Below are 26,246 nucleotides of genomic sequence, written 5' to 3' on the forward strand. Positions count from 1 at the left end.
AAGACAAGCCATTGGTCGGACTCCCAATTTCGAGACACACACGATATTCCTGCCGCATATCTGCGTGTTTGTGTAATCACAGCCATATGTGTACACATTCCTGTACTGTACATAACATCAACACACTCAACACACTCACGATGCCCAAACACGGAGATGCCGACTTCCGTCGCCATGGAAACCGGAGCCAGAACGAAGGGGCTGCCTTCCTCGGGAGTGTAAACATTTTCTTTGTTGTCATGGAGAAATGGACACTGTTTGCATGCCACGTATTTGTTCCGATTGTTATACCGCCTTTCACTGTGTGTGTGTGTGTGTGTGTGTGTGTGTGTGCGTGTGTGTGTGTGTGTGTGTGTGTGTGTGTGACACCATAGTTGTGCTGCCTGAGCATGTGTGTGTGTGAGAGAGCGAAAGCGAGAGAAGGTCGGTGGGCCTGGTAACGTCTTAATACCAGCACCAAGTTATGGCGCTCACAGTGTGGTGCGCTTTTAGGTGGAGGAAGGCTCCAGAAGGACCCCACGTGTTCTGGTCTGCAGTGCGTCAGGTAACGGCTCTATGGCGGCGCGTCGGTCTGGGAAAGGTTATCTGGGGTTTGTTCTTCAATAACTGTTTGCTCTTGTTTGGGTTTTTCGCCGCTCGCTTTAACCCTGTGACAAAGACATCACCGCCGGGCAAAGAGACGACCGCCAAAAGGAGCTTACAGTTTGAAGATTTAAAGTTGCCGTTTAGAGTCTTCCTCCTTTTCTTTCTCTCGGTTTCTGATGTTTGAGGGAGCCAAACAACACAGACCTGGGTTTCTCTTTTTTGTAGAGCTGCAGAGAAAGTTTTGAGTCATCCAACACTTCATATCCACGAGGCATTCTTAGAGATTGGCAAAGCTTTTAGAGTCACTGGGGTTTATGGGCTCTTTCGCTCCCTCGCGCACACACACTCGCTGCTTACCTCGCTCTCCCTTTCTGAGAAGCTATCAGGGCCTATAGCCACGGCTTATTTGCTTTGTATAATGGGCCGCTCGGTACCAGAGGGTTGACTTGGCTGGGAGGAGAGGAGAAAGTGGAGTTGAGGGAGGGAGACAAAGCAGAGTTCTGCTTAGGGAGGACTGCTGTTCTGTCTGGGCCTGAGGTTCCCCAGGACTCTATTGTAATGACTGTATGTGTGTGGGGATTGAGGGACACTTTGAGTGCACTGAGAACCAAACAAAGACGTTGCACCAGGTTACCTGTCCCACTTATTAGAAACTATTAGACTAAGAGAGAGTGTGTGAATATTTGTTTTACTGACATTGTGGAGACCTAGTTACTTAATGGGGACTTATGCCAGTAGAGGAGAAAGAGTTGGTCCCCACAAGGTAAAGTACTGCATTTCATGGTTAAGACTTGGTTCTTGCTCAAGGTTCAGATGGGTTCATGTTAAGGTTATTGTCTGGGTTAGGAGTTAGGCATGTAGTGGTTATGGTTAAGGTTAGGTTACGTCTTCAGGGAAGTTGAGTCACTTCAAAGTCCTCCTAAGTGAGAAAACAAAGGTTTTGTGTGTGAATTAGAACCATAAGCAGGATTACTACGAGTGAGAGTCTTACTCCGGTAGAAGTGTGTCTTTCACTTTCCTCATCATCAGATTTGAGTACGATTAACTCGTCACCAATTGGAATGCACAACAATTCTCGATGCATCCTAAACTTTCTACATTACTGCACATGCCTACGTTTTCATCGATTTATTCAAGCAGTCAGATAAATGTGAACTCCCTAATTATTGCATTCAGAAATCAGACTACAACAGTCTATATTGTAAAAAAAGCTGCATCTTTTTAATACCAGCATCTGTTTGACCCACATCAGTACAAACAAACAAAACAAAACATAAACCCTTCCGCATTGCATTACACGTGTGCTGCTACACAGAATTTATTCTGCACTCATGTATTGCCATCATACATGTAGATCTATATTTTTTGACTAAATAACTTTCCAACATCTTTCTGACATTATTCAATCAATCAAGAATATTAGGAGAAGTAGTCCTATCTCTTTTAAGAACAGTGCTTTTTTAATATATTGTGATATGTATCATTGCAGAAGAAACAATCGTCCTCCGGTGAAGTTGTCACTTCCTCATCACTTTAGCATTAGACGATCATATCGGTACTGACCGTTTGAGTGGATAACCATTAACCGCTCACATTTACGGAAATGGTGAAGTTAAAAATATCCCCAAGAGACCAGCGTTAGCCCATACGTAGCTATACCGGCAGCGGCCATAGATTAGTGGCTCTTGTGGAATCCCATGGAAATTTAAATGTAACTGCTCTGCTGGGCGAATACACACACGTCTCTTCTAAAATGATTTTCTTCCAGAGAGCCATAAAACTTGCTACTGAGGCAGATGACACACACGCATACAGTTATCATAGATGTATGCTGACATTCTCTCTCTCACACACACACACACACACACACACACACACACACACAGATGCCTATCTATAAGTATCTACTGTATATGTGTGTGTGTGTGTGTAGGTGTAGGTGCGCATGCTGTGCTAGTGAGCATTTGAAATGTATTTTAGTACCGGTAATAAAAACAAACCTCCCCCAGTGTCTGCATGTCTCCTTATGCTACACCAGCCAATCTCATCACTGCCAGCACAGGCAGGAATAAAATAAACTGTTCAAAAAACACTTTTATATCTTCTGTATTCAGAGCAGGGCAAGAGGAGACAGCTGGAACAGGCTGTTCTGTGTTCTTATAAACATGTTCAGATGAGAAACGAAAGCCACGGAAGGAAAGATTAGAGCTTCAGCGCACACTGTTTCTGTTTTTTACAGGTTTTGCACAGAGATGCTGGCTTTTTTACAATCATGGTCGAGTTTAATACGTGACAGCTACGTGACAAACTAGTGTACGATCAGAGTATGATCATTGCATAGTACAGCAGCAGAAAACGGTACGTTTGAACAATTACACACTTGCTTCTTACGTGCAGTATGTTTAACAGTCTCATAAAACAATTTCTGCTCAAGGTCCACCACTTTTCCAGAGCTTTTAACTGCAACTCACGGCCTTCTTCCATGCTCAGTTAGCAGCGCTGGAGAAAAGTAAGAAAACCACACCCGTGTTGTATAAAGCAGACTGATCTTTTAAATAACTTTATTAGATATTTTTTCATCCAAATCATTTCATTTCCGGCACTTGAGGGTCCAGATAAGCTTTTAAAAGGCGTTTTCCTGTCTGCAGGTCGTCATGGCACGAACTCCGACCCGTTTTCCCGTTGTTAACGCTGATTGCTAATTAGCTTTCCCGGGCATCTGGACTCTATATCTAACGCGTGAGTGTGCATGAAGGGCCTTCATGTATTGCGTTTGTGTGTGCGTGCAGACAACAGTAGCGTGCCATTACTTCCCTAATATTAGCCGCTGTTGTGTTCCATGGGCCAGATTAGCGGTGTTGATAAAGCTGACCTCATGATAATCATGCTGATTCTGGCGCGGCACCGCATTTTTCCCTCATATCCTGACTTCCCCTCTATTTGCATATCTTCAGTCGAGGCCATTCTTTTCAATTCCACTTTTCCGTCTTTTTCAAAGCTTCTCTTCGCTCTCTCATTGTGTTCACTAGTTGACCTCTCGCTAACCTGTCAATGCAGCAGTTTGTTTTTTCTCTCTCTTCTTCCCCCCGAAGAATGAAGAGCTTATTTGTCTGCTGTGGCATTTAGCTGGATCTCCTCAGGCACCCGTGTGGTTGTTAGTGTGTGCGAGGCGTTTGTGGTTGTGCATTCAATGCTAATTCCCCTGAATGGAAGGAGGTCTCTGAATAGCTCCGCTTATGAATGAAATGGCAGCGGTGGCAGACGAGAGAGAGAGAGAGAGAGAGAGAGAGAGAGATTCAGTCGATGCTTAATTAATGAGAAGCTATACGGGGAATTGCAACGGTGCATGCCTGACCTCTGCCATTGCATCTCTCAAGTCTATCACACACACTTTCTGACAGACCACTTGTGTCTTGAGAATTTCTTACTGTGTGTGTGTGTGTGTGTGTGAGAGTTTGGTAAAAGAAAAAGCAGTGTGCCGGGGATTAAAGACTCTCACCGGCCTGCAGTTCAATTATTCATTCCTCATCTCTCTTTCGCTCCCTAGCTTTTTGCCTGTTTAATTTGCTCTTCTCTTACCTCTCAATCTTTGCTTTCTTTGCTTTTTAACTCAGTCTTCCATTTCCCCCCTCTCTCCCTGTGTAGTCCTGCTCTGGACATGAGATACGAGACACAAGTGTGTGTGCGCGCTCAAAAATGAACAAAAAAACAGCCACACTCATCGGGGTGATTTCTGGAGGAAATCATCCTCTTTTTTTACACATCTAATATGCTTTTTTTTCTTTTCCTCTGGGCTGTTAGAGTTCTCGATCACACTCAGAAACGCACACACATTCTGCACATACCGAGCACCTGCACACACGGTAGCTACATCTACATCAATTAGGATGACGGATGCGGTGCCGTGTCCCGTCTGACGAACACACATCTGTCATCTGTCAACTCGGAGCCTTGCGAGCCGCACTTCCTGGCTGCAGTTGTTGCGGTTTCTGTCTCTGTGTGTGTTTGTCTGTGTGATTACAGTACTGTACATCTCCTCGAGTGTTAATAATGTGTTTGTCCTTATTTGCTCGTCTCTGCATGCCCATGAAGTAGTTATATAACGTTCCAAGATAAGCGTGAATTCCTCCGGCGAATTTGTGTCTAATCCCACTGTTGTCTTTGTAATGACTTTGCGTGTGCCGCCTCTAAAAACATGTTTTTAAGGTTTAATCTGACTTTAAGAAATCGTTCCTAAGTGAAGAACATATCTCACCACAAGGTCCATTTAGTAGCTTTTCTGGTGCTTTCAACCATATCACATTGGCAGAGGGAAATCGCCCACGATGCCGTTGTTTCAAAGGTCAAGAATGGATTTTGAACGGGTGGTCCTGAGAGAAAATGGAAATTTAGACATCTACAGTTCCGTGGCAACTTCATTGGTTAACATCTGCTGATGTGAAATGATTGAAAGCTCAAGACCAGCCATTAAACTGTAAGATCTGTTATTTGTTGGACATTTTGGTCGTCCAACCAAGCATAAAACCAAGGTTCACTCTCAGTGCAGGAAGCAGTGTGCCCTTCATATATTAGTGTGGTGCATGGCTCTATTTGAAATGATTAATAAAAAATAAAAAAACGTTTGCGAAGGGCATTCACAAACATTATCTGTAATTCAGGGTTTTGCGGCATTGTCATGTGTCATGTTGTCCTTTCTGTTGATTTCTGGTTTCTCTGACAATATTATTCACTGTTACAATCATTCAAAAGTTAAAGAAGCATGTTCATACTTTCAGCGCACCTTTACTAGCTAACTACAGTTAATGATGTGCTTACGTACTCCGACTAGCTCCACAGGTTTTTATGTGAAAAAAGCGACGTCTTAGAAGCGTAGATCTCCTTCCAACCTGATAATGTAAATAAAAGCATTGCACAAGTCTATGCAGCAGAGCAAGACAGTTGTCGGACCCGGGTGGGAGCTGGCCGACGCGACGCTACGATTGGCCCGGCCTGCGTTTGAGGGGCGGGGCTCAGCGAAGTGGTCCCTTCCATCTGCTTCTGCGTGTGAACAGCAGAGTAGCATAATCGCGACTGAGAACGGCCGTTGCGATTGGTCGTGAAGATTTCACCACGATGACATAAGTGGCGGTGCGAGAGGTTGCTTTGCCTTTACAAAGCTGCTGAGTCGACAGTTATATCAGCGCAGCGGAACCCTTTCACTAAACAAAGGATGTACATCATAAAACTACACTGCAGAAATTAGCATATTTGAAGCTCCCAATGACAGCAGCGAGAGTCACCGTGCTGGTATGTGATATCTTGTAGTGTAGTCTTTCTCTTCTACCCTCCTGCTGCCTGGAGTGGAGAAAGTGATATTTCCTAATATTACGTCACCAAGGCAGCTCCAACAAAAGTGTGAAATCTCTCTCCCACTCCCTTCTTTTTCTCTTTCTCCTCTCCTCTCACATGTTGGCCTGCTGCCAGTTAACAGGAGAGTAGAGCGTGGTAGAGTCTTTCGACGCTACATGTATCTACATCAGCTCTTTTGCCATCACCCTGCACACCGGTGAGCCGAGACCTCTTCTGTTTTGAGGCGCGGGGACATCGATGGATAGATAGAGAGCTAATGTTCTGGACGGATTCTCTGTTTTGATGATGTTACTGCAAAAAAAGAAAATAAAGAAAGAAATAAAAGTCCGACACTTCGCGGGCTCTCGAAGTTCTGCTCTCCGTAGCTGCGGCAAGTCTGCTGCCCCATCGCCCCAGCTTGCAGACACCACAGCCAGAGAGATGCGACTTCACCACACTTCCCTTTGAAAGCCGGCGTTGCTTAGCAACTCTCAGTCCGCAGTGAGCAAGAGATACAGGGGTGTTTCCTGGCTGATGAGAGGGATGTGTGTGTGTGTGTGTGTGTGTGTGGAGAGAATCTGTTCATTAGGAACCCTCCAACACATACATTTCATATGCAAAAGTCACTTCTGAAAGCACATAAGGCAGCCGCTCAGGAGCCCACTGAGTCTGCAGATGACTATACTGACGATATCCCCCCCCCCCCCCCCCCCACCACCACCACCGCACATGAAAATTGATCTCTTCTTCATAGGTCCCCTAAGGTGTCCCCATTGTGCCAACGTTATAGACGGTGCACTGCGTGTATCCATATTGATGAGCATGGGAGAATGAAACAAAGTTGCTGCTGCCTATGTAAACAGACTGCATCTCAGGGCGGGGAGGGGACGGGGACGGGGGGGAGAGAGAGGCTGCAATGTATCAATAATGTAAGCTGGTAAAAGTTTAATGGGGTTGGCTGTCGTCGACGATCCCCCCGCGGGGAAAAACTTTTGGTCAGAGACTGAGATGGAACAATGCATGCTTTTTCTTCTTCTTCTTCTTCTTCTCCTTCTTTCCTCGCCGCCTTTCACCTGTCACTCCCTGTGTCATCTCTCGTTCCCTCACACACCCCCCCCACACACACTCATATGGTAGGCACTGATACAGCCGGCGTAACAATATGCGTAACTAACTCCCCGGCTCCTGACTCAGGCTACTGATAAGCCATGTCAGCGAGCAGTCGGGTTATGCAGTGTTATACCAGCGGGATTTTCAAACCCCCCCCTCCCGAGTCGAGGCGCTCTGCTGTAACTCTGAGTGTGTCGCTGAGGGCAGCTTATTTACAAGCTTAATACTCAACCTAAGCGGTGTAGTCTTAATTAAACTCACTGCCATTTATTGACAGCCGTATCGGAGCAAAAACTCCAGTATTTGTCAGGTTTCTGTGATTCTTGGCAACATGGCAACAGTTTCTAGACACAAGAGTGAAAATGGTTTAAGCAAAACCAGATTTCTTTTAAAATGCGTTCATTAAAGGAAAAGAACTGTTCCAGCAAATTCAGGTTGATGCCGTTATTCCCTTAACTCTAACTTACTGTAGCATCGCTGACGTCACAAGCACACTTTTTTAAACCGCCAGACTGCAACCGTCCTCGCCGTTAAAAACAACGGCTTTGTATTTCGTGAAATGTTAAAAATGACCCGTGTTAAAGTAACCTCTTGAGGCTGTGGTAAGTATGTCCTCGGCCGGAAAACAAAAAGTTGAAGTAGTGCGATGTTGTTGTAGCCCTGCAAAACATCTGTGGCAGATACTGCCCCTTTTTTTATTAATCTCATTTTGTCCCATACGTCCTGTTAACTCCGATCGGTTTAACGATCACGACCTGGGATGCTGACACTGAACATTGACATGGAACCCCTGATAATTCCAAAAAGATTTTATTTAAGCTACTCTGTACTCAAGATCTTGCAGCGAAGATCAATATCACGTTTATATCAGTTAGCCACAATGTACAGATACTAATCCTGTAATATTTAAACAAGCTCAGTACAGTTCATAATGGATCATTGAATCGTAAATTCTAGAACTGCCTCGAGCTGCAAGACAGACGACCAAAATTTGAGACATGCCGAGAAACCATACGATTGTCCAAAAGACGAATCTTTGAGCAGTTAATCAGGAATTGCAACACTGATGCCCCCTCGTCTATGCTCATCCCAAGTCATTTTGTGTCTTGACCCAGATTGTGGCATCTGTAGTAAAAGCATTCAGTGAACAAATTAAATAAAAGAGTCACACTCAGACTGAATAATACCAGTTTAATGATCCGCTGATCAGAACAGGAAAAGGAAGACAGCCCTCTACTTTTGTGATAAAGTGGCATTTCTTCATGCAGGCACTCGCAAAAACACAGAAAATATAAATGTCGACGCACACTCACTCATGAGCACACATGCACACACGTTCAAGCACAATGACAGTGACAGATCGCGCGTTACAAAAAAAAACGCGGCAGTCGCCCTCAATATTTCATGAACATCCTTCTGCTTTCAGTTCTCTCCACTTTTTATTTTCTTCTTATTTCATTCTGCCTTGTTCAGCATACTTCCTCCGGAAAAAAAAAAAGAAGTTTTATTTCTGACAATCCCCTCCCTGAAAATAGCTAGTGTGAGACGATACATAAAAAGTGAAAGGAGAGGGAAAAGAAAGTGATGCAGAGAAAAGGAAAAGCTTTGAGGGGTTTTGGAGAAAGGAGGGATTGATGGGAGATGAGCAGCAAAGGTTAGGCAGCAGCCGCTGTCTCCGACTTGAGAGAAAAAAAAGCTCCCTTTTTCACCCTGAGCTACCTTCCTTCCTGTTTTTGCGCACCTTCACATATAGTTGCTTCTGTGCTTTCTTGGCTTTTTGAAAGTTTGCCTACTGAAGAGAAGGCCGGTGCACTCCTGAGGAAACGAAGATGAGAAAGAGAGGCGGTGGGTTGAAAGACAGAAAACGGTTTGCAAAATAGAGAAGCCACTGAAGAGAGAAGCTTTTAGTGTTCCTCTTCACGGCGGCCATTTTCATCTCGCTAATGTTTTACCGTCGTCGGACAAAGTTTCCTCAAACTAACTTCTGGCTAAATCCAAAAGCCATTTCTCAGGAAGTGCCCCAAAAAAATCAACATATGCTTTTGTTCAATTGACAAATCTCTCTAGCTTTAGAAATGAGAAAGTAGACCGTTGTGCGTCGGGAGAACAGTGTGATGTTTTCACAGAGAAAGTCGGTCGGAGGTTGTGGTGGTCTGATGTGTCAACATAACGTTGGAGCTTCCCACTTGACGGTCAACTTTGGTTTCTTTTAACGATGACTACAACTTTCTCCCCTAACCTAGCAAAGTCCTTTACGTACCTAAACTTAACCGAACCTTAACCAAAGCAGTGTCGCAGCAGAAATCCCCTTTATCTCAGCAGCCGTGGTTTGTAATGGAACAAATGATGTCGTCTTACCAATGGGGGCATCAACCCTTTATTGTGTGCAGCTGCTGTTTTCTTCGGATGACTTGATGCTAAATCCAAAAAACTGTTTCTGTGGACTTTCTGCTGACTTTTACAGTCCAGACCTTTTTAGACTTCTCCAAACTTTGAGATTACCCACAGATCATAGCAATTGGGATGTGACAAACTAACAACTTTACTTTTATAAAAGCTTTGATATTTGGCATGAATTTCCGGAAAGTTAGCTCGTCGCTAGACATGCGACGGAAGTTAGCTAGAGCCCGGTTCGCATCCGCCGACAGTGGACTCTTCACATCTTTTCTTGGTCCTCCATCATCCTCTCATCCTTTCTCTTGTCAAACTGCCGGTAAACAACACGTGTCCCGCCTGCTTCTCGTGTCCATTTGTCCTGTTCCTCCCGCCGTCCCGGTCCAGCCCTGCCCTTTCCTGCAAGTCTCGCCGTCCGCTTTTAATGAGGGGACACACTCGCGCTTACAGCTGAATATCCCTACACCTGTCCCCGTCCCCACCCCTCGGCTCAGTGTCCCCCGCTGCTTCCAATGCGAAGAGACGCGTTGCGTCCAGTGACTCGGCCTTTTGTCGTGTTTGAACTTCAGGGCAGAGTGACTTTTAATCGAGAAGAGGTGCCTTTGCACAGCGCTTTGATCTGAATTCCTTTCATGACCATAATGGGGAGTTGTGAAGCCAGAATTTCAGCAGGTTGCATCAAGCAAGTCTCGGTTACTGTATGGAGTAAGCAATACTCGTGCTGCTTTAACTTGGGCTCATATATGTTTTTGAATTCCAATGAGTGGTTTTGAAGCCACCCATGGTAAAGATATAAACCATGGAAAGATGGAAACCCAGAGAGGAGCTCAGAAGAAGAAAGCTACTGATTCGACGTATATATTATTCTAGCTATAAAGGAGATCAGGTGCACAATACCTCTACTATAGAGTCGATGATTGACAGTTCTCCCACTCGCTCGGCTGTTAACAATCTTTACTTTTCCAATTCCTCTCAATCCATCCACCAATATTTCTCTCTGAATCCATTTAAGGTATCTACATATACTGTGCTGCTGCATAATCATGCTGCAACACCTGGTTTTAAGTGTTTTAAGGGACTCGCGTTGGCTAAACATTAACCGACGGTTCCCGTACCTGCGGTATGCTCTGGAGAATTAGACTTTTCATGCTGATTTTTCTAGACGTTAAAAGTTCTGTAGTTTTCCGAGATGCACGCGCCAATGTGCAACAAATTCCATTGTAAACGACAGACACCTCAGCGTCGTATGTCTCCAATAGCTCTCGGTGTAACAGTGTTATCATGCCCTGGTCCGTGAGAGATTTGGAGAAGAGAAAGAGCATGCGAAGAGCAAAGGATGTGCGGTGTGTGTGTGTGGAGAGGCAGAACCACGTCCCGTGTGAGCTACAGTAAACACAATGAATAATATCCATTCAGAGAGGCCCATCTGTATTGATCGGCCTCGGACTGTGCGTGCACCACATCTCTTGCCGCTGACGATTCGTTCCCCTACTCTCATGAAAGATATAAGAGCTGGAGAGAGTTTGAGCCACACACACAGGAACACAAACACACACACACACACCTATATATATAGGCTACACACACTGGTTCCCTACTTCCTTGTTGTGTCCTGCTGTCTGGTGTCAGATCATTAGTGGACAGAATCCGTGTGAATCCGCAGTGTGAGGCAGGGGAGGACATACGGCTTGCATATTGTTTCCCCTTCATTAGACAAGAAGAAAAGGGACTTTGAATATAAGTGTGTGCGCACATGTTTGTGTGTGTGTGTGTGTGTGTGTGAGTGTGTGTGTGTGTGAGAGAGGGAAAAGCTGATGGAACCCATGAGAGCTGAATACTTTTGGAGGTGTTGATGAGTTTGATAATGTTGCCTCTCTGATGAAAGCATCATTGTGTGAGTCTGCGTGTCTGTGTCTATTGAGCAGAGCATGCGTCTCGCGATCAGACTTTTGACAGAGCATATCCTCGTGTATCTTTCCTCTAATTGAATCCATCCCTCAGGGCGTCACCGCTTGTTGACACCATGAAGGTGTGTGTGTGTGTGTGTGTGTGTGGCAGAACACTCCTTATTGTTTAATTATAGCCCACCAGCTGGGGAGACAGATGAAGAGAACGAGGGCAAAGAGAGGAAGAGTTATTGATTGGATCAGTCACATTATTCATATTTAATGTGTTGCTTTGTCTCCATGCCCAAGCCTTCTCCTCTGCCATCTCCGCGATGTCTTTCTGTTCATAAACACATTTTATTTACGACCCTCCAATAAACAATACTCATACACTTTATTGGTTGACAGGGTCTGAAGAGCACCAGTAAAGCATGTCTGCTTTGTTCACATGTGCCCAAGGAGAGAGAGAGAGAGAGAGAGAGAGAGAGAGGATTTACTTTTCGAGATTTAAAAAAAAAAATGTATCTTTGGTATTTGCTAGTGTTCACTATCTAGCGCAACCAAGTCACAAGAGTCTGCCAAATATTTGGCAGACTCGTGGTGTAAATTTAGTTACATATTTCACGATTTCTCAGACTGTTTAAGTATTGTGCTTTTCAGCAGTTACTGCTAATTGTGCAATGTTAGCATGAGCGTTAGCTCCCTCAGAGCGAGCCTATGCAACGAGTGGCAGTTACTGAATGGTGGCGAACGCTCACACACAATCTAACAGTGAAGCAAGCAGTGAAGAGTCGTAACGTCCGCACGGCTACTCATACAAATCCGACACTGACATATTAAACGATGCTTAAATACACATCCAGCAGATGCAGAGCAACATTAGCATCGTTTAAACTCGTGGTTCAAGCCACTTTAGCTGCTAAATATCCGCTATGCTCGCTTGCTGGTCGCTAAGTTTTTCTGCCCACCGTTTGGTGCAAGGCAGTAGCCTACAGTGGCAGTTTATCGTAGCCTTTTCATTGAAAAAGGCTTCCTACTGCAACCGAAAAACAACGCTACGAGAGCAACGAGACTGATACAGAACTGTGAAGTTTCAAGCCATAGATCCAACAAGGAGGTTATCTATTCGGTTTGTTGTTGTTTTTTGGTCTGTTTATCAGCAGGATTACAAAGAAACTACTGCTCTGATTTAGCATGGGACAATTAGAATCCATTACAATGTGGGAGTGGATTCTAATCACAGGTCAGATACATGCACTTTTTTGGCTGTAAGGGGAAGTTGTGATATTTCTTTTATGTATTCCTCCTTATTTCGTTACGTTTGTTGGCTTGTTAGTCAGTCACTCAGCCTGCCAGTCAATTGTCCGTCTTCCTAGTTCGTCCAACTCCCCAAAACCCAGACCTGTCTGTGCCTATTGATTGTTGCTGCCGCGAGATAGTCGCCTTGCTAAATAACAGACCTTGTAATGTCTTCAGTCAACCACTCTGTCCAAAGCAGCAGACGCTAATGATACTCAGCAGGAGTATTTATGTTGACAGGTCACCGTAATGATGACTGTCTTTTGGGGACATTGGACCAAATGCTGAGTGCAAAAATCCTCCATCCAGGGATTTGTTGTAGCTGTAGAGCGTTTTGGGGGGAATTTTCGGTATCTGAGCGGCATTTGTCATTTGTGCAACATATAGTACGAGTGCTTTCTGTTCGCTTCACCGGTGATGCAGTTCTGCTTGTACATCGTTGCCGTCTCGTTTTCTTCGTAGGTTTTTGGGAGTGTTTGAATGCTGACCTGTGCATTCTGAGAAAGTTTCCTTAATGAGGACAACTTTAGATGCTATTGTGCTACAGACAGCGGTGGTCTAGGTTTTGAATACATTTCAAGTTTTGCTTTGGTACCGTAAATTAGGAAGAGACCAATTACTACATGAATTCTTAAAATTCTATTTGTAACACTGGTGGTATCAGCAAATTAGATGACCCTGTTTGTCTTTGTTTTTTGGGGGGTGATGGTGAATTATAAGGTCTGCTCATTATTCTAGTCTTGTGCAGAGCTTGGAGAAAACCAAAGGTTCCCCAGTGACGTGTTGAGTCTGAGTCCTCCAGTGACCTTAGAAGGTAACATAATTTTAAATATGTCAATGATCAATGTGAGCAGACATAGTAAAAAGGTCACGATCCTACGATCCATCTGTAAAAGGCCACGATCCTACTTTTTCAGTCCCAATACCCGTTTCCGATACCATTACCGATACAGGGGCCTTGGGTATCGGCTGATACCGAGTACGGTTATGAAACCAGTGTTTATTTAATAAGCTGTCTTAGCTATTAGAGTCAGCATTGGATCGGTGCGTCCCAATAAATACAGATATAGGATGAATATTTCTATCATATACTGAAGGAATTTGAAGTTTTCCTTTAAACTTCTTCAAATTGTGCAAAGTTGGCTGTAAAGGCTATGGTGGTGAGTAAAAAAACAAAACATCGTGGTGTGTTAGAATATATAATCAAAAATGTCATGCTCACAATTACAATTGCTTAAAATCAGTCGACGATGAACAGAAAGTTTACTGAACTAAAATGACATTGTGTTTAGCTCTGATGTAGGTTCACGATTACAAAGACAACACATGCAGCTCATTATTTTTAATTAGCCTCGTCGTCTCCGATCCTTTGCCGTGTACTTTTTACCGATTCCACCGCCTGCGCGTCAACAACAGTTTGCTCTCCCCGAAAACTTTCGGGTGGCGCCACTCTCACACTACAAGCCCGAGCCTTTTGTTTCCCGTTTAATGATCCCACTCTCCATACTGATTGATCTTTTTTAATTGCATCCCTTTGGACTTTTCTGTGCATCCTCCCGTGTGCGACATAATCCTGTGCTGCCTTCCAGATGCAACATTCATTACTCGACTGATGCTGCCTTGTGGTCCGCTTCCCTCCAGCCTGCATCTATTATTCAATATTCCTGTTCAATACTGTATTGGAAGAACCACAGAGTTATCACATCATAGCTCGGTATCCCTTGGAACTGCTTTGAAATCGGATGATTCTGCAGCAAATGATTTAAGTCCCGTGCCGATGTTCAGAGCCAGCGCGGTAAGCAGTGTGCCCTCTCGTGAGGTGTAAAGCAAAAGTTGGTGGAGGAGCACTGACTTTCATGCAAGGGACAGTCGTTTTCTCACGGTCACAGTTCACCATTTAAAGGGGAACTCCTGTGATTTACTAGTATAATGTTAGGAGGCCTCATGACCGACAGATTGAAAATACAATAGTCCAAATTGAAGCAGCAGAGGCCAAGATATACTAACTAGTATTCGGTTAAGCTCCAAAATCCCTGGATTCTACGCTTCCCATAATGCAGCTGCATAGTGTCTTTTGTTAGACCCTTCTTCCTTGCTAACCTGCCACATCTTTGAAACCTTATACCCCCCAGTTTGTAACACAGAATTTCTGTTTTCATCAAAAATCTGTGCTGTCATGACCGTTTGGATTTTGGAACCATGTGAACGATCAGTTTGATATGCAGCTTGTTTTAGAGAGACAAGGCATGTCTTAGTACCCCTAAACTATTCATGAATGATGTCTTGTCTCCATAATTTCCCCTTGACCAACACTTTGGCTCATGCCAATTTTTGAAAGCCATTAGCAGACTATTTATTCTCTGTGTTTCCCCAGCTTTTATCAGATTGTCTGGTATTCTTCTTTTTTTAAACTCCAGCCCGAGGATGGTTATCTTTTGCCCAAGTTAAAAATCCGTCTTTCACTGTTGCTGTTATTGTTCGTCCTGCAGTGAATTGTTTTTTGTGTGCGTCGGCTGTTGGGGCCATGCTGACCCAGCTGCATTATGGGTCAGTGGGATGAATGAGCAAGTGGCGGCAAATGCGATAAAAGACGGACAGGTCGTTTGTCCTCACAGCCTGCTTTGCACACCACATTCACAGATAAAAAAAAAAAAAAAAGAGCACTGTTTTCCTTTTAACTCAAACACACACTTGGATGACAAACAATCTCTTCTGTCTAACATTGTTAACCAGGCGGGGTGCTGGATGCTAAACGTGGATGTAAGTAACAACCTATAGTGTGTGTGTGTGTGTGTGTGTGTGTGTGTGTGTGTGTGTGTGTGTGTGTGTGTGTGTGTGTGTGTGTGTGTGTGTGTGTGTGTGTGTGTGTGTGTGTGAAGCAGTATCAGCCTAATCTGCGTTTGGTCCCATCATTGATCGGTGTCTCATAGCTCAGGCTGGCATTTAACCTAACCGCATTAGGAATGCCCACTTCGACCCTGTGGTCAATAAATTGCATGCGCCATGCATCAGGATGTCTTCACGCTCACTGTACTCCTCCTCCTCTCACTCAGCCTCCCAGTCTCTCAGCATCTCTTCTCTTTCTTCTCTTTTTTGTTTTGCCTCACACAATCTCTTTAAAAGTGTCTATCCAAGCACCCTGGCTAACAATCAGAACATTTTTTTCCCCAACACGCCTTGCAAACAGATCCTCGGGGGGTGAAATAGGAGCAATGACTGCCGCTCAGAAACCCCACAGGTGGGCTTTCTCCCACTTCCCAGATTCCCTCTGTGGCTCATTTTTTCTCTCAAACCTTTTTTTGGGGGGGGGGGGGGGGAAGAGATAACCGTGCATCACTTTGTCAGAGGACTTTATACTTTTGAATGGAATAATGAGGTCACTGGAGAGCGCCCTGGAGAAATGTCGTTTGTTTTCTTACTGCGAGCTTCCGACTCTCATCGTCGGCTTGCGAGCTGTTGTCATCTGTCTTTTGGTTGTGTTCCTTAACTGTTGCTCTCTACGTGGTTCGAGCGAGCGTCCATGTTGGTGATCCTGCTGAACTGCGTGACCCTGGGAATGTTTCATCCCTGCGAGGACATCGTCTGCGACTCTGAGAGGTGCAAGATCCTGCAGGTAAGATCAGTTTATGGCTCTATATGTTACGGATTGAATGTTTTCTTTTTCTTGCCTTGTTTGATATGAAAATAATCTAAAGAGCAGAATGTATTTGTTCCCCCCTAAAAGCAGCGGTGTACCTAACGGAGTGACAATATGTCCATTATTTTAGGCTACTTATGTGTGTATTATTGCACTTACACACCACTTAATGAAAGTGTTGTAAATAACATGGTGGTGGTTACATTTCAGTAACTAGTAGTGCAAACGACAACAGTTTCAATTCAGTCATTATGTTATCATCTATTTCCATGGTTGATCCACGGTGTGGATGGATGGATCGAACAAACGCAGGACTTTCACCCGGCAGACTGCTGTTTGTGTCCCGTGTGAAACCAAAACTCAACACCATTTCACTTTCACAAGGTGCTAGATGCGGTTTGGCCCGTCTGTAGCATTAGAAGGGTACCGGTAACCACTGATAACGTCCATTCAATCGGCTGATAGCATTCTACATGGGTGGATTTTACCAGGAGTTGGTTTGGTGGGGAGACCGGTCTGGGATTTGTTATCCCGGGGGAGTGGGGGAGGGAGTTAGCCGCTACTAAAGGAGATAAAACAAAACTTCCAGGTACCCCAAAGTTGTCAAAAACCACCTGGTTGTTCAGAGGGTGTGTAAACCCTGTCTTCACTGTGACATCAGGACATCATGAGTGCTGCGGACAGAGATGTTCTCGGGGGCTCTCTGACATTGGATTTTTGGGGGCGGGGGGTTGATTTGCAATGCTGTCAGACAAGTTGTCGGAAGAACTGCTTCTTTTCAAGCATAAGCCACATCCGGAGTCTGAACTGCTGTCTCGGGTCGAGCTCCTATACTTTCCATAAAGCAACTCAATGATGTCTTTTTATGAGACCCTCCGTGCCTTGGAAATGCCGACATCTTTCAAACTTGACATCCCCAGAATATATTACACTCCTGCTTTCACTCACTGACTAGTACTCCTTCTGGCTGTTTGATTGACTTTGACATGTAAAAATAGGTGGAGTGCCCTTCTACTCCTTATATTATATTAACTGTGATTTAACTGTTGATTGAAACAATGTTTGAGGTGTCCTTTTGGGAGAAACCCACATTCATTTATCTTCCTCGGTCTGTATTCAGTAAGGCGCGTACAAATTAGCATGAAGACAAATACCCAAGCATTACAGAAACAACATTCGCACACATAGATGTGACACTGGTAGATATAAGGGCAACAAATGCAGTGCAACGGCTAGAAAACATCCGACATTATGGCCGGGTGACCGCCGTCTGTACAGCGGATTATTCAAAGACAGCGAAAGAGATGACGGAGAGCAGGAACTCTGAGAGTTATGGGTACAATTTTCTAAACCAATGCTTTTGATGGAGTCACAGAGAGAGAGAGAGAGAGAGAGAGAGAGAGAGAGAGAGAGAGAGAGAGAGAGAGAGAGAGAGAGAGAGAGAGAGAGAGAGAGAGAGAGAGAGAGAGAGCTACTGAAACAATATTTTCCATCATATCTGGCCTTTGCAGCTCCCTCCATTTGCATTGTCTCGGACAGAAAATAAACAACAACATTGTGTGTAGGCGTTTCCATTAATTTATGGACCTCCTTTAACCCGACAAACTCTAATGGGGGATGCAGTGTTTGTTGTCGCCGCTGTTGTAAAACACAGAGGATAAAGAAACCTCTTTTTTTGTTGTTGTTTTCTAAGTTGGATGAGGGAATGAAGCGGACCGAGGTGAGGCAGAGCAGAGCCGTGTTATCTGGCGCCGTACATCTCCTGCAGTGAATGGATAATGTGTTCGCAAAGTGGTTCCAAATAGATCGAATCAAAACAAAGTCCTCTTATTTTCCCGTCCACTGACTTAGTGCAATAGAGCAATTTCGTTCCAAAATGAGATATATCTATCGTCTAAAAGAAGAGGGCTCTATTTCGAGGATAGTGCTTTCTAATATGAGAGTGAATTTGTTGGGTAAGACATATACTGATCCGAAGCATCTTTTTCAGCAAGTAATCATACTCCCCACAAATTACAAGGGAAGCAAACACGTCGTCACGTTACATTTGAGAGGAGAGGCAACGACGGAGCAGGGACAGAAAGAAAAGCAAGAGGAGTTGAAAGGAGAAGAAGGAAGAGGAGCAGAGAGTAAAATCAAAGCTGTGCGTCGATAAGAGGATGGTTTGAGATGAAAAGAGAAACACGAGGAGCTGAGAGTTTGAGGCTGCTGTTGCTGGGCAGCGCGAGCCCCATTGACTCCTTCCATCGCTCTGCTCAGCGATACGAGATGTGATTTAATTCAGCGGGTTCTCCTCTGGAGCGCACATGAATGTACAGCTTAGAGGTTAAATGCATTCTCATTAGTTCCCCACTTCCTCCATTTCAATCTCACCATCAGTCTCTGCACCGATATGTTAAGAGATCGTAAAGGAACATAAACTATGCACCTTCTCCACGAGTCTCCGTTTTTTCCTCTTTTAACTTAGAGGGCTTGGTTTTACTTTGCAACCTCCGCAATTATATATTTACCCCAATACATGATTTTCAAATAGATTGTCAGAACAATTGGCCGATGCCGTAAAGATGGTTTCACTTAGTGTGTTTATTGTGTGTGCAGCGCAGACTACAACAGTCTCAACTAAAACAGAATGTCTTTGCACTTGTTCGTGTGAAAGAGTACATGAACAAATACACATGTTATAGTTCCACTGCATCAAAGTGTGCAAAATCTATTTTTGCGTGGTTTGGTCTTCATCACTTTGCCAGAAAATACTCCCAGTCACTAAAATGACACAAAAAGTGATTTACTAGTGCAAGCAATTTGAAAAACAAACAAAAAATGCAAGCTACAGCTGTTAGCATGTAGCAAGTGGAAGGGGGTGAAAAAAAACTCAACTAAACCAACAAACATAGCATTTGATAAGGTTGTGTGTTGGCATCAGAATTAGTCATTGTCTTGTCTACTCAAGCACTAATATCCTAATACTAATACTAAGGATTTTATTCTTTCAGTCAGTACCTGAGCTTCACATAGCCATGCTAGCATCAGTGCTAATGAGGGAGCGTAGCCAGGCCTCTTCACAGCTCTCCTCTCTGATGCAGGCTAAATGAGCTCTCATCCCCTGACATGGCTAATGGCTGCTGTAATGGTCACAGGCCGCTGTGTAGCTGCGGGGTAGAGAGAGAGATGACCCACGCTTCGTGTGTCAGCATTGTTGAAAGGTTAGCCTGAGGCACTATTTACATTACTATTTGTTTTGATGACACTCAGTCGTCACTCTGAACTCACTTGTGTTCAGCTTCATTACAGCACGGTTGGATGATATTGAATGTTATCGTTCAATCATTGATTACAATGTTATTTAATATAGTCTTTTGTTTTAGTTGTTTAAGAAGCTTTAGCTGTGTCTTTTAAAGCCAACCACTAACATTGTTAGCGTCGTGGAACTGAGGATGTCAGTCAGTCGCTTTATGTCCACACAATCTCATCAATCAATACACACATTCATGGTCCCCAGATGATAAATCCCTGGAATCTGGCAGCAGATTTACATTTGGAGTTTTGAGTGTATTGTCTTGACAGGTATTGAATGGATTGCAATCGAATTGTAAGTACAGACATCAATGCCCCCCCCCCCAAACATAAACCGTAAAAACTTGGTGATGGAAAAGCTCTGTAATGGCAAAACTATGTCTAAATTACATATCTTGTGTTTATGTACTGCAGTTTCTTGTTACTTCTCAGCCAACATAAATGCAGACACACTTATATCTGTAACCTGCTAAACTGCATCCTTCAGGCTCCAGTAACACCTTAATGTATACGTCTAACAGCAAGTAGAAAATAGTGGCACTGTTTTGCTTATCTGTGGTATAGCCTCCCTCTAACACTTCATCCCAGATGATAAACAAACCTGGACAGACTGCAGATGAGGTAGAAAGGAGACCATCAGTGAGCACTCCATACGAGAGAGGAAAAGTAAGGGATAAGTGGTGGTTTAGCCGACGGAGTAGTTTCAAAGAAATGTCAAACTCTGGCTATAATGTAGCATCTTTAATGTCAAAGATTGTCTCTCTTTTTTTTTTTTTTTTACTGAAGGAGACATTTCAATGCAGCACATTCTGCTCTGAATGCAACAGCACACACTTAACCTTCCAAAGCAACTCGTTGCCAATACAATGGGAGCCCCTGGTTAAAGAAAGACACACCGAAGGAAGAGAGGAAGAGAGAAAGAAGGAGAGGAGTTGGCAGGCAGATGCCATCTAACTATAAATCAAGGAGTTTCTGTATGTGTGTCCTTCCCCATATCTCAAAAACCGTTCATCCAATTTACGTCACACTTGAAGGGTGCATAGCTGGGGACAAAAGGCAGTGCTGTGTCGAAGGTGGTCGCGGCTCATTGACTGCAGTTAGCTGTTGCTGCTGGATGCTGGATACGCTAACATTACTGTAGGAGCTTTCAGGCCTGATTGGACAACACATACATTGGCTAACCCCCACTTCAGCCTGGCAGGTGCCCAGAGGATGAAGAAACGTCAGACCGGGTGTCTGCGCGTGTGTTTAGCCCGTGTGCTACGAATGGTCGCGACTGAGCCGAAAAGTCTCTCTCACAATATTATCTCCCTCCACCTGTGAGGAGAGGATCTCAACTGAATGGCAGATTAAAGTTAGCCTGGCCTATTGTCCTCATCACATGAAGCATACACCGCCTCCATCGACACATTCAGCTGTCCGCCTGCCTGCACAGCGCACCTGTGTGTGTGTGTGTGTGTGTGTGCGCGCGAGCTTGTGATGAAAGCCTTTGACCCCTGTGATAATAGCATTCAGACAGGCAGAATTAGCATACATAGTGGATGAGATTTATTTTCGGGAGAGGCTACAGGGAAATGTTTTCACAGAATTGATGGCACCTGTTTCGGCGGGGAAGAATATCTACATGTATATAAAACTTTCTATCTGTTAAGATGCCCTGTCGTAAAGTGCAGCAGTCATCGAGCAGAGAGATTCTTTCTGATTCAGGCTTCATAGGCTGTGACGGACATCGTCTACCACGGACCAGCTAACGTCTGCAAAAGGGCTGGGCATAGGATTTTGGTCCAAAATCCATTTATTTATAACGATGTAGTTGTAAGCATTAATAACCTAACCAACCAACTGTAGACATGATGGCTTTCCAATTATTGAATGCTTTTTCTGTTTTTTTTTGTCAGAAAGACGAAGAAAGAGATGAAAAAAGTGAAGAAAAAAAACGTCTCAATTTCCTTACCCAAGTTGATATTATGAAGTTGTATTTTTTTTCTCGAAACAACAATGAAAATATAGACTTCACTATGGAAAAGGAAAAGAAAAACCGCAAATCCTTAAACTTCAGGAGCTGAAAGTATGGAATGTTGGGTAATTGTTCCAGTGCTATAAAAGAATAAATAACAAACAGGACCCTCCCTGCTGAAATGTCTTTGCAGAAACGTTATGATTTTATACTTTATTGACTGGGAAGTTAAACTCTGCTTACACCCTGTTCATGGAGGTCAGAGGCAACCCAGTGTCCAGAATAAAATGTGGCAATGTAAGTTTCTGCAAATTATGGGATACATTGAATGTTGACACTTTCTCAACCAGAAATTTTATAACTATGTTTCTTATCAGCCTCGTATCACGCTTGCAGAAACGCACAATGCCACGAGGATACAGTTGGGAAACGATTGGTTAGGTTTAGGCAACAAAACGACTTGGTTATGGTTAGAAAAAAAAGATCAGAGTTTGTGTTAAAACAATGTCACAACTTGTAAATGTAAAAGGTAGCTCAACAACGTCACGCAACAACCGTCCTTAGTGGACTTTCTTGCGTAGTGTTATGTAACAAGCATAACAACATTACATCACAACTGTTGGGGTCAACGTGGACTTTTGGCTGCACAGGGGACACGAACAACGGTCTCCTGGGTGAAAGTCCTGTTCTCCGTGGTTTTGCAGAAACGTACAATGCCAACATTTTGTTCCTGGCTGCTGGCCTATCAGAGGCCATGGCCGGCTGCAGCACAGGCACCAAGGGGCTGGTAGGCTTTCAGGGTCACTTAAGCAGGGTGAATATTTCCTGCAGACTTTCTCCTTCTTGAAAGACAGACCTCCTACCAACAACCCCCCGCATTGACTGGCTGCTGATTATTTAACCAAAGCAGCCCTTTGCTCATGTGCAGGAATGTTTTTGATCATCATATCGTGATTGTTCTTTTCAGGGCTTCGCATTTCAGCACAAGGTTGCATCCGATACAAGCTTTGACACTTTGAGGATTTGGAGTGAGCCGCGTCAAGTCAGTAGGGAGCGCTTTAAGTGCACTCAGCATTAGCGATTAAGAGCACTCGGAACATAAAGGCTCCGTTCAGGAGGTGATGAGATGACGTGTACTGTTGGCACTCGCTTGACACATTAATAACACGCAATAAAGCTTGCTGATGTCTGCGTGTGCCTGGTGAACACGTGTGTTTACGCTTGTTCTCAGGCAATGTGCAAAGCAACATGGGCGTTCACACACACACACACACACACACACACACACACACACACAAACACACCCAGGGCTGTTAAGCTGGCGTGCGGTGTCACTGTTTAGGCTGAGACGTTCACGCAAGACTGACGACACATGGAGAAAGAAGCTGCCTGAATGCTTTGTGTGTCCAAACAGTGTAATTGTGTGTGAGAGACAGACACACACAGAAGCGCATTGGTAATACACACCCACACACATACACACAAACAGTCGATTTTTTCATAAACAAGCACATGAAAAATTACACATGGCATATACACATGGGCATCAACACCCACACATGTATTATTAGGCGTGCACACAGTGAGATACCGAGAGAGACGTAATCACAGTAACAGGGGAGAGAGAGGGGACTTTCATCCCTGGGAGAGAGAAGGAGGTGGTGGAAGATAAGAGGAAAGATGAGAGAGATGGAAGTCGGTGGTAGACGGGAGGAGGAGGACTGCCAGTAGCTCACATACTGTACAGCGAGAATCTTATCCAGCTGTTACCGCAGGGAGACAAGACTGAGTGGGAGAGGAGATAAGAGTGACAGAAGGCTAAAAACATAATGTGTATCCTTCTTCTTTTTCCTATATAAATGTGCTTGTGTTGTAAAAATGAAAAGCAGATGAGCACAGCAGCCAGTGGCAGTCTGTTGTCAGACCTAGTATTCATAGACTGTAGAATAACACAGGTGTGTAGCCTGTAATGGGTTTATGGTTTGCCACCATCTTTGCCAGTCACATTATTGTAATATTCACATCAAAAGCACAGCATTGCATTTGGGGGGACTCTGATAATCAATAAAATGGAAATGATATAAGTTACTTATTCTTTCTGTGTGACCCACGGACCGGTCCGCAGCCCGGTGGTTAGAGGGCCGCTGCTCTGAGCTACGGTAGCTGTCATATTTGTCCTCGCTGTGCAAAGGCTTTTGTCATATGGAAGTGGGCAGTGATTAATCCCGCACACACAGTTGACGATTTTGACAATTTTACAATTGCTCTTTAAACAGTCAGCGTCTGGCAAGTCTCTGGTGCACAGGAAGTGAAGGTTTTTTTTTCCATTTCTGGCAGCAACAACAGTGGTTTGTTTGGAATAGATATAGAAAGGCTGAGCAGTGCTGTCTACCACCTACACACAATCAAAACACAAAGACTTTACAGTCCTGCCAACACTGTTTCATTGACAAATGATCCCTGAGAGATGCCATGCAAAAACCACGGCAGCAATGAGCACAATAAGCATTGGCAACACGTGCAAAACCTGAATGACAAATTTGTATGATATTCATTAAAAGGTTTCAGTTCACCATCCCATATATTACCTGATTCACCACTGATTCACCACTTTCAGCTTTGTTCTCTGCTGTCATTTGTTCGCCTATTTCACACGAGTGTGACTGTCACGCTGAATGAAAGCTAATTTCGTTGGGTTTGTCTACACTGGGATTAGGCTGAATGATATTTTAATTAACCTTTTTCTAGTTTTCGTTTTGGCATAATGTGAAAGTCTAATTATTCTTTGTGGATATTCCAGAAGTCCCCGGAAAAAAAAAAATAGTCTGTCCCTCTTGTGAATCTCCTCACAGTAAGAGAATGCAGTGGAGAGTAGAAATGCGAGAGCAGTGAGCCGTTCAGCACAGGTCACTTGTGTCTATTCCCTCTGAGGCAGGTGTGTGTGTGTGTGTGTGTGTTAGGCTTCTCTACTCTGCACATGGATGTACAGCCAGTGAAGCACACACACCGTGCAAACCGATTTCCCTGCTTGGTATATTCTCAATGTCAGGAAACCTTAGAGATCTTAGCCTATGATTAGTGTTGCATCGACAGAGCTTTTTCCTTGTGCGCTTGGATATTAAATCCAATCCATGTTCATCAGGATCATGCAACCTGCTTTGGGGCTCCACTCATGTGCGATACAAGTTCGAGGAAATCAATATCCTGATTGCATAGGCTGGGAATGCCTCAGGCAGGCACGTCCAGTTTATTTCCATACGTTACATAAACCCAGTTGTACGTAGAGTGTGTGCATGCATGTGTGTGTGTGTGCTTGTTTGGAGTGAGAGCCATAGGGAAGGTTGAGCTGAGGTCCCATGTTGTATGTGTTGCAGTATGCATTTGTACGTCTGAAGTGCGTGTGTCACAGTAAGTATATTGTCCCCATCACCCCTAAAGTGGATTCTTATAGCGTGGGCTCTGCAGGTGTGCAGGTTTTAGCTAATGCAAAATAGAGGAGCGATTACTCCCCAGCAGAGACAAGAGGAACGGCTCCGTCAATAAACAAAAGACAACAGAGATAGAATTATGGAGTTATTAGAGAAGAGAGAAACAATCATTTCATGCTCAGCATGGCGGTAAACACTTCCGCTCTCCTCTATTGCACACAATGCAGTCTCTGAGAAACCATTCACACATACGTTGCATCGTGTTCATCTGTATATCTTTCATAAAAAAAGAAACTTGCACGATAAAAACATTCTGTCATTGAAATATTGAATCGTATGTATTGTAGCAAAAAGATTAACATTTTGAAAAATACAATAGCTTGGTTTCCTGCCGAGAGTTAGATGAGAAGTCTGTGTGTTACTGTGATATATTGAGCGGGAGTCAAGAGTCGATTAGCTTAGCTTAGCATAAAGACTGGAAGCAGGGGGAAACAGCTAGCTCTTTCCAAGGTTAAGAAAATACACTTATCTAAATTGTATAAAGGTGTAAAAACAACTAGATGTTGTTTGAGTTGTTAGCTGTAGCCAACACTTACAAGTCACCCAAAGTTGAATTTGATTAGACGTGAATTAAGTTTTTATGGTGTTTCTCTACCTGAAACATATCTCTTTACTCGTTACTACAAAGGTTGGTTGCATGGTAAAGTTCCCACCTCCAGAGTTTTCCAGGGAGCAAATGCAGCCGTAGGTTTTTTGTGAGCTGCCCTGTGCATGTTTGCCGTCTTAATGAAACTCATTGCAAGCAAGTGAAAAGAGGCAGTTGGCAGTACCCTGTGTCATGGAGGTCAACAGTAGAGTTAGCAGTAACAAGGACTGCTGTGGGCATTCCAAATCAGAAGAAAACATCTTCACCTGATACACACAATATAATTGCCATTATACACAAATTTGTAAAGCACCACATACAATATGGGGACATTTAATGTTTCCATTACCGCATTAATATCCCCTATTTCACCTTAATTTAATGTTAGTTGAATTTGTGTAATTATTCAAAAGCAGAATATCCCACTAAATAGTATATACTATCTTGCACAAATATGTCATGAAGTTGAATATAGAAGTGCTTCAACACTTTCAAAGTGATCCGTCACGATTATACGACTTAACCGTGGTACAGTACATCCATTGCACTTGTAATGTAGTAGTATTCACACTAGCAGTTCCTATATGATCAATAACCTCCATATCACTGTATCATTTGCCGTGGACTCCGGCAAGTACAGACAAGGAGTGAGACGGTTCAGATAACATTTAGGTCAGCTATC

At 43.9% G+C, this 26,246-nt stretch overlaps 1 protein-coding gene across 1 annotated transcript in view; it reads left to right on the top strand.

Annotated features, from left to right (window-relative positions):
• cacna1g (calcium channel, voltage-dependent, T type, alpha 1G subunit) overlaps positions 1-26,246 on the top strand; it is a 208,022-nt gene that overhangs the window by 58,507 nt on the left and 123,269 nt on the right. Inside the window, exon 2 of the mRNA XM_076093207.1 lies at positions 16,104-16,215. Within this exon, the coding sequence (XP_075949322.1) occupies positions 16,104-16,215 (112 nt within the window). The remainder of the gene's footprint in view (positions 1-16,103; positions 16,216-26,246) is intronic.

Source organism: Anarhichas minor, unplaced genomic scaffold (genome assembly GCF_050575085.1).
Source record: "Anarhichas minor isolate MPS153535 unplaced genomic scaffold, ASM5057508v1 ptg000017l, whole genome shotgun sequence".
Taxonomy (NCBI): domain Eukaryota; kingdom Metazoa; phylum Chordata; class Actinopteri; order Perciformes; family Anarhichadidae; genus Anarhichas; species Anarhichas minor.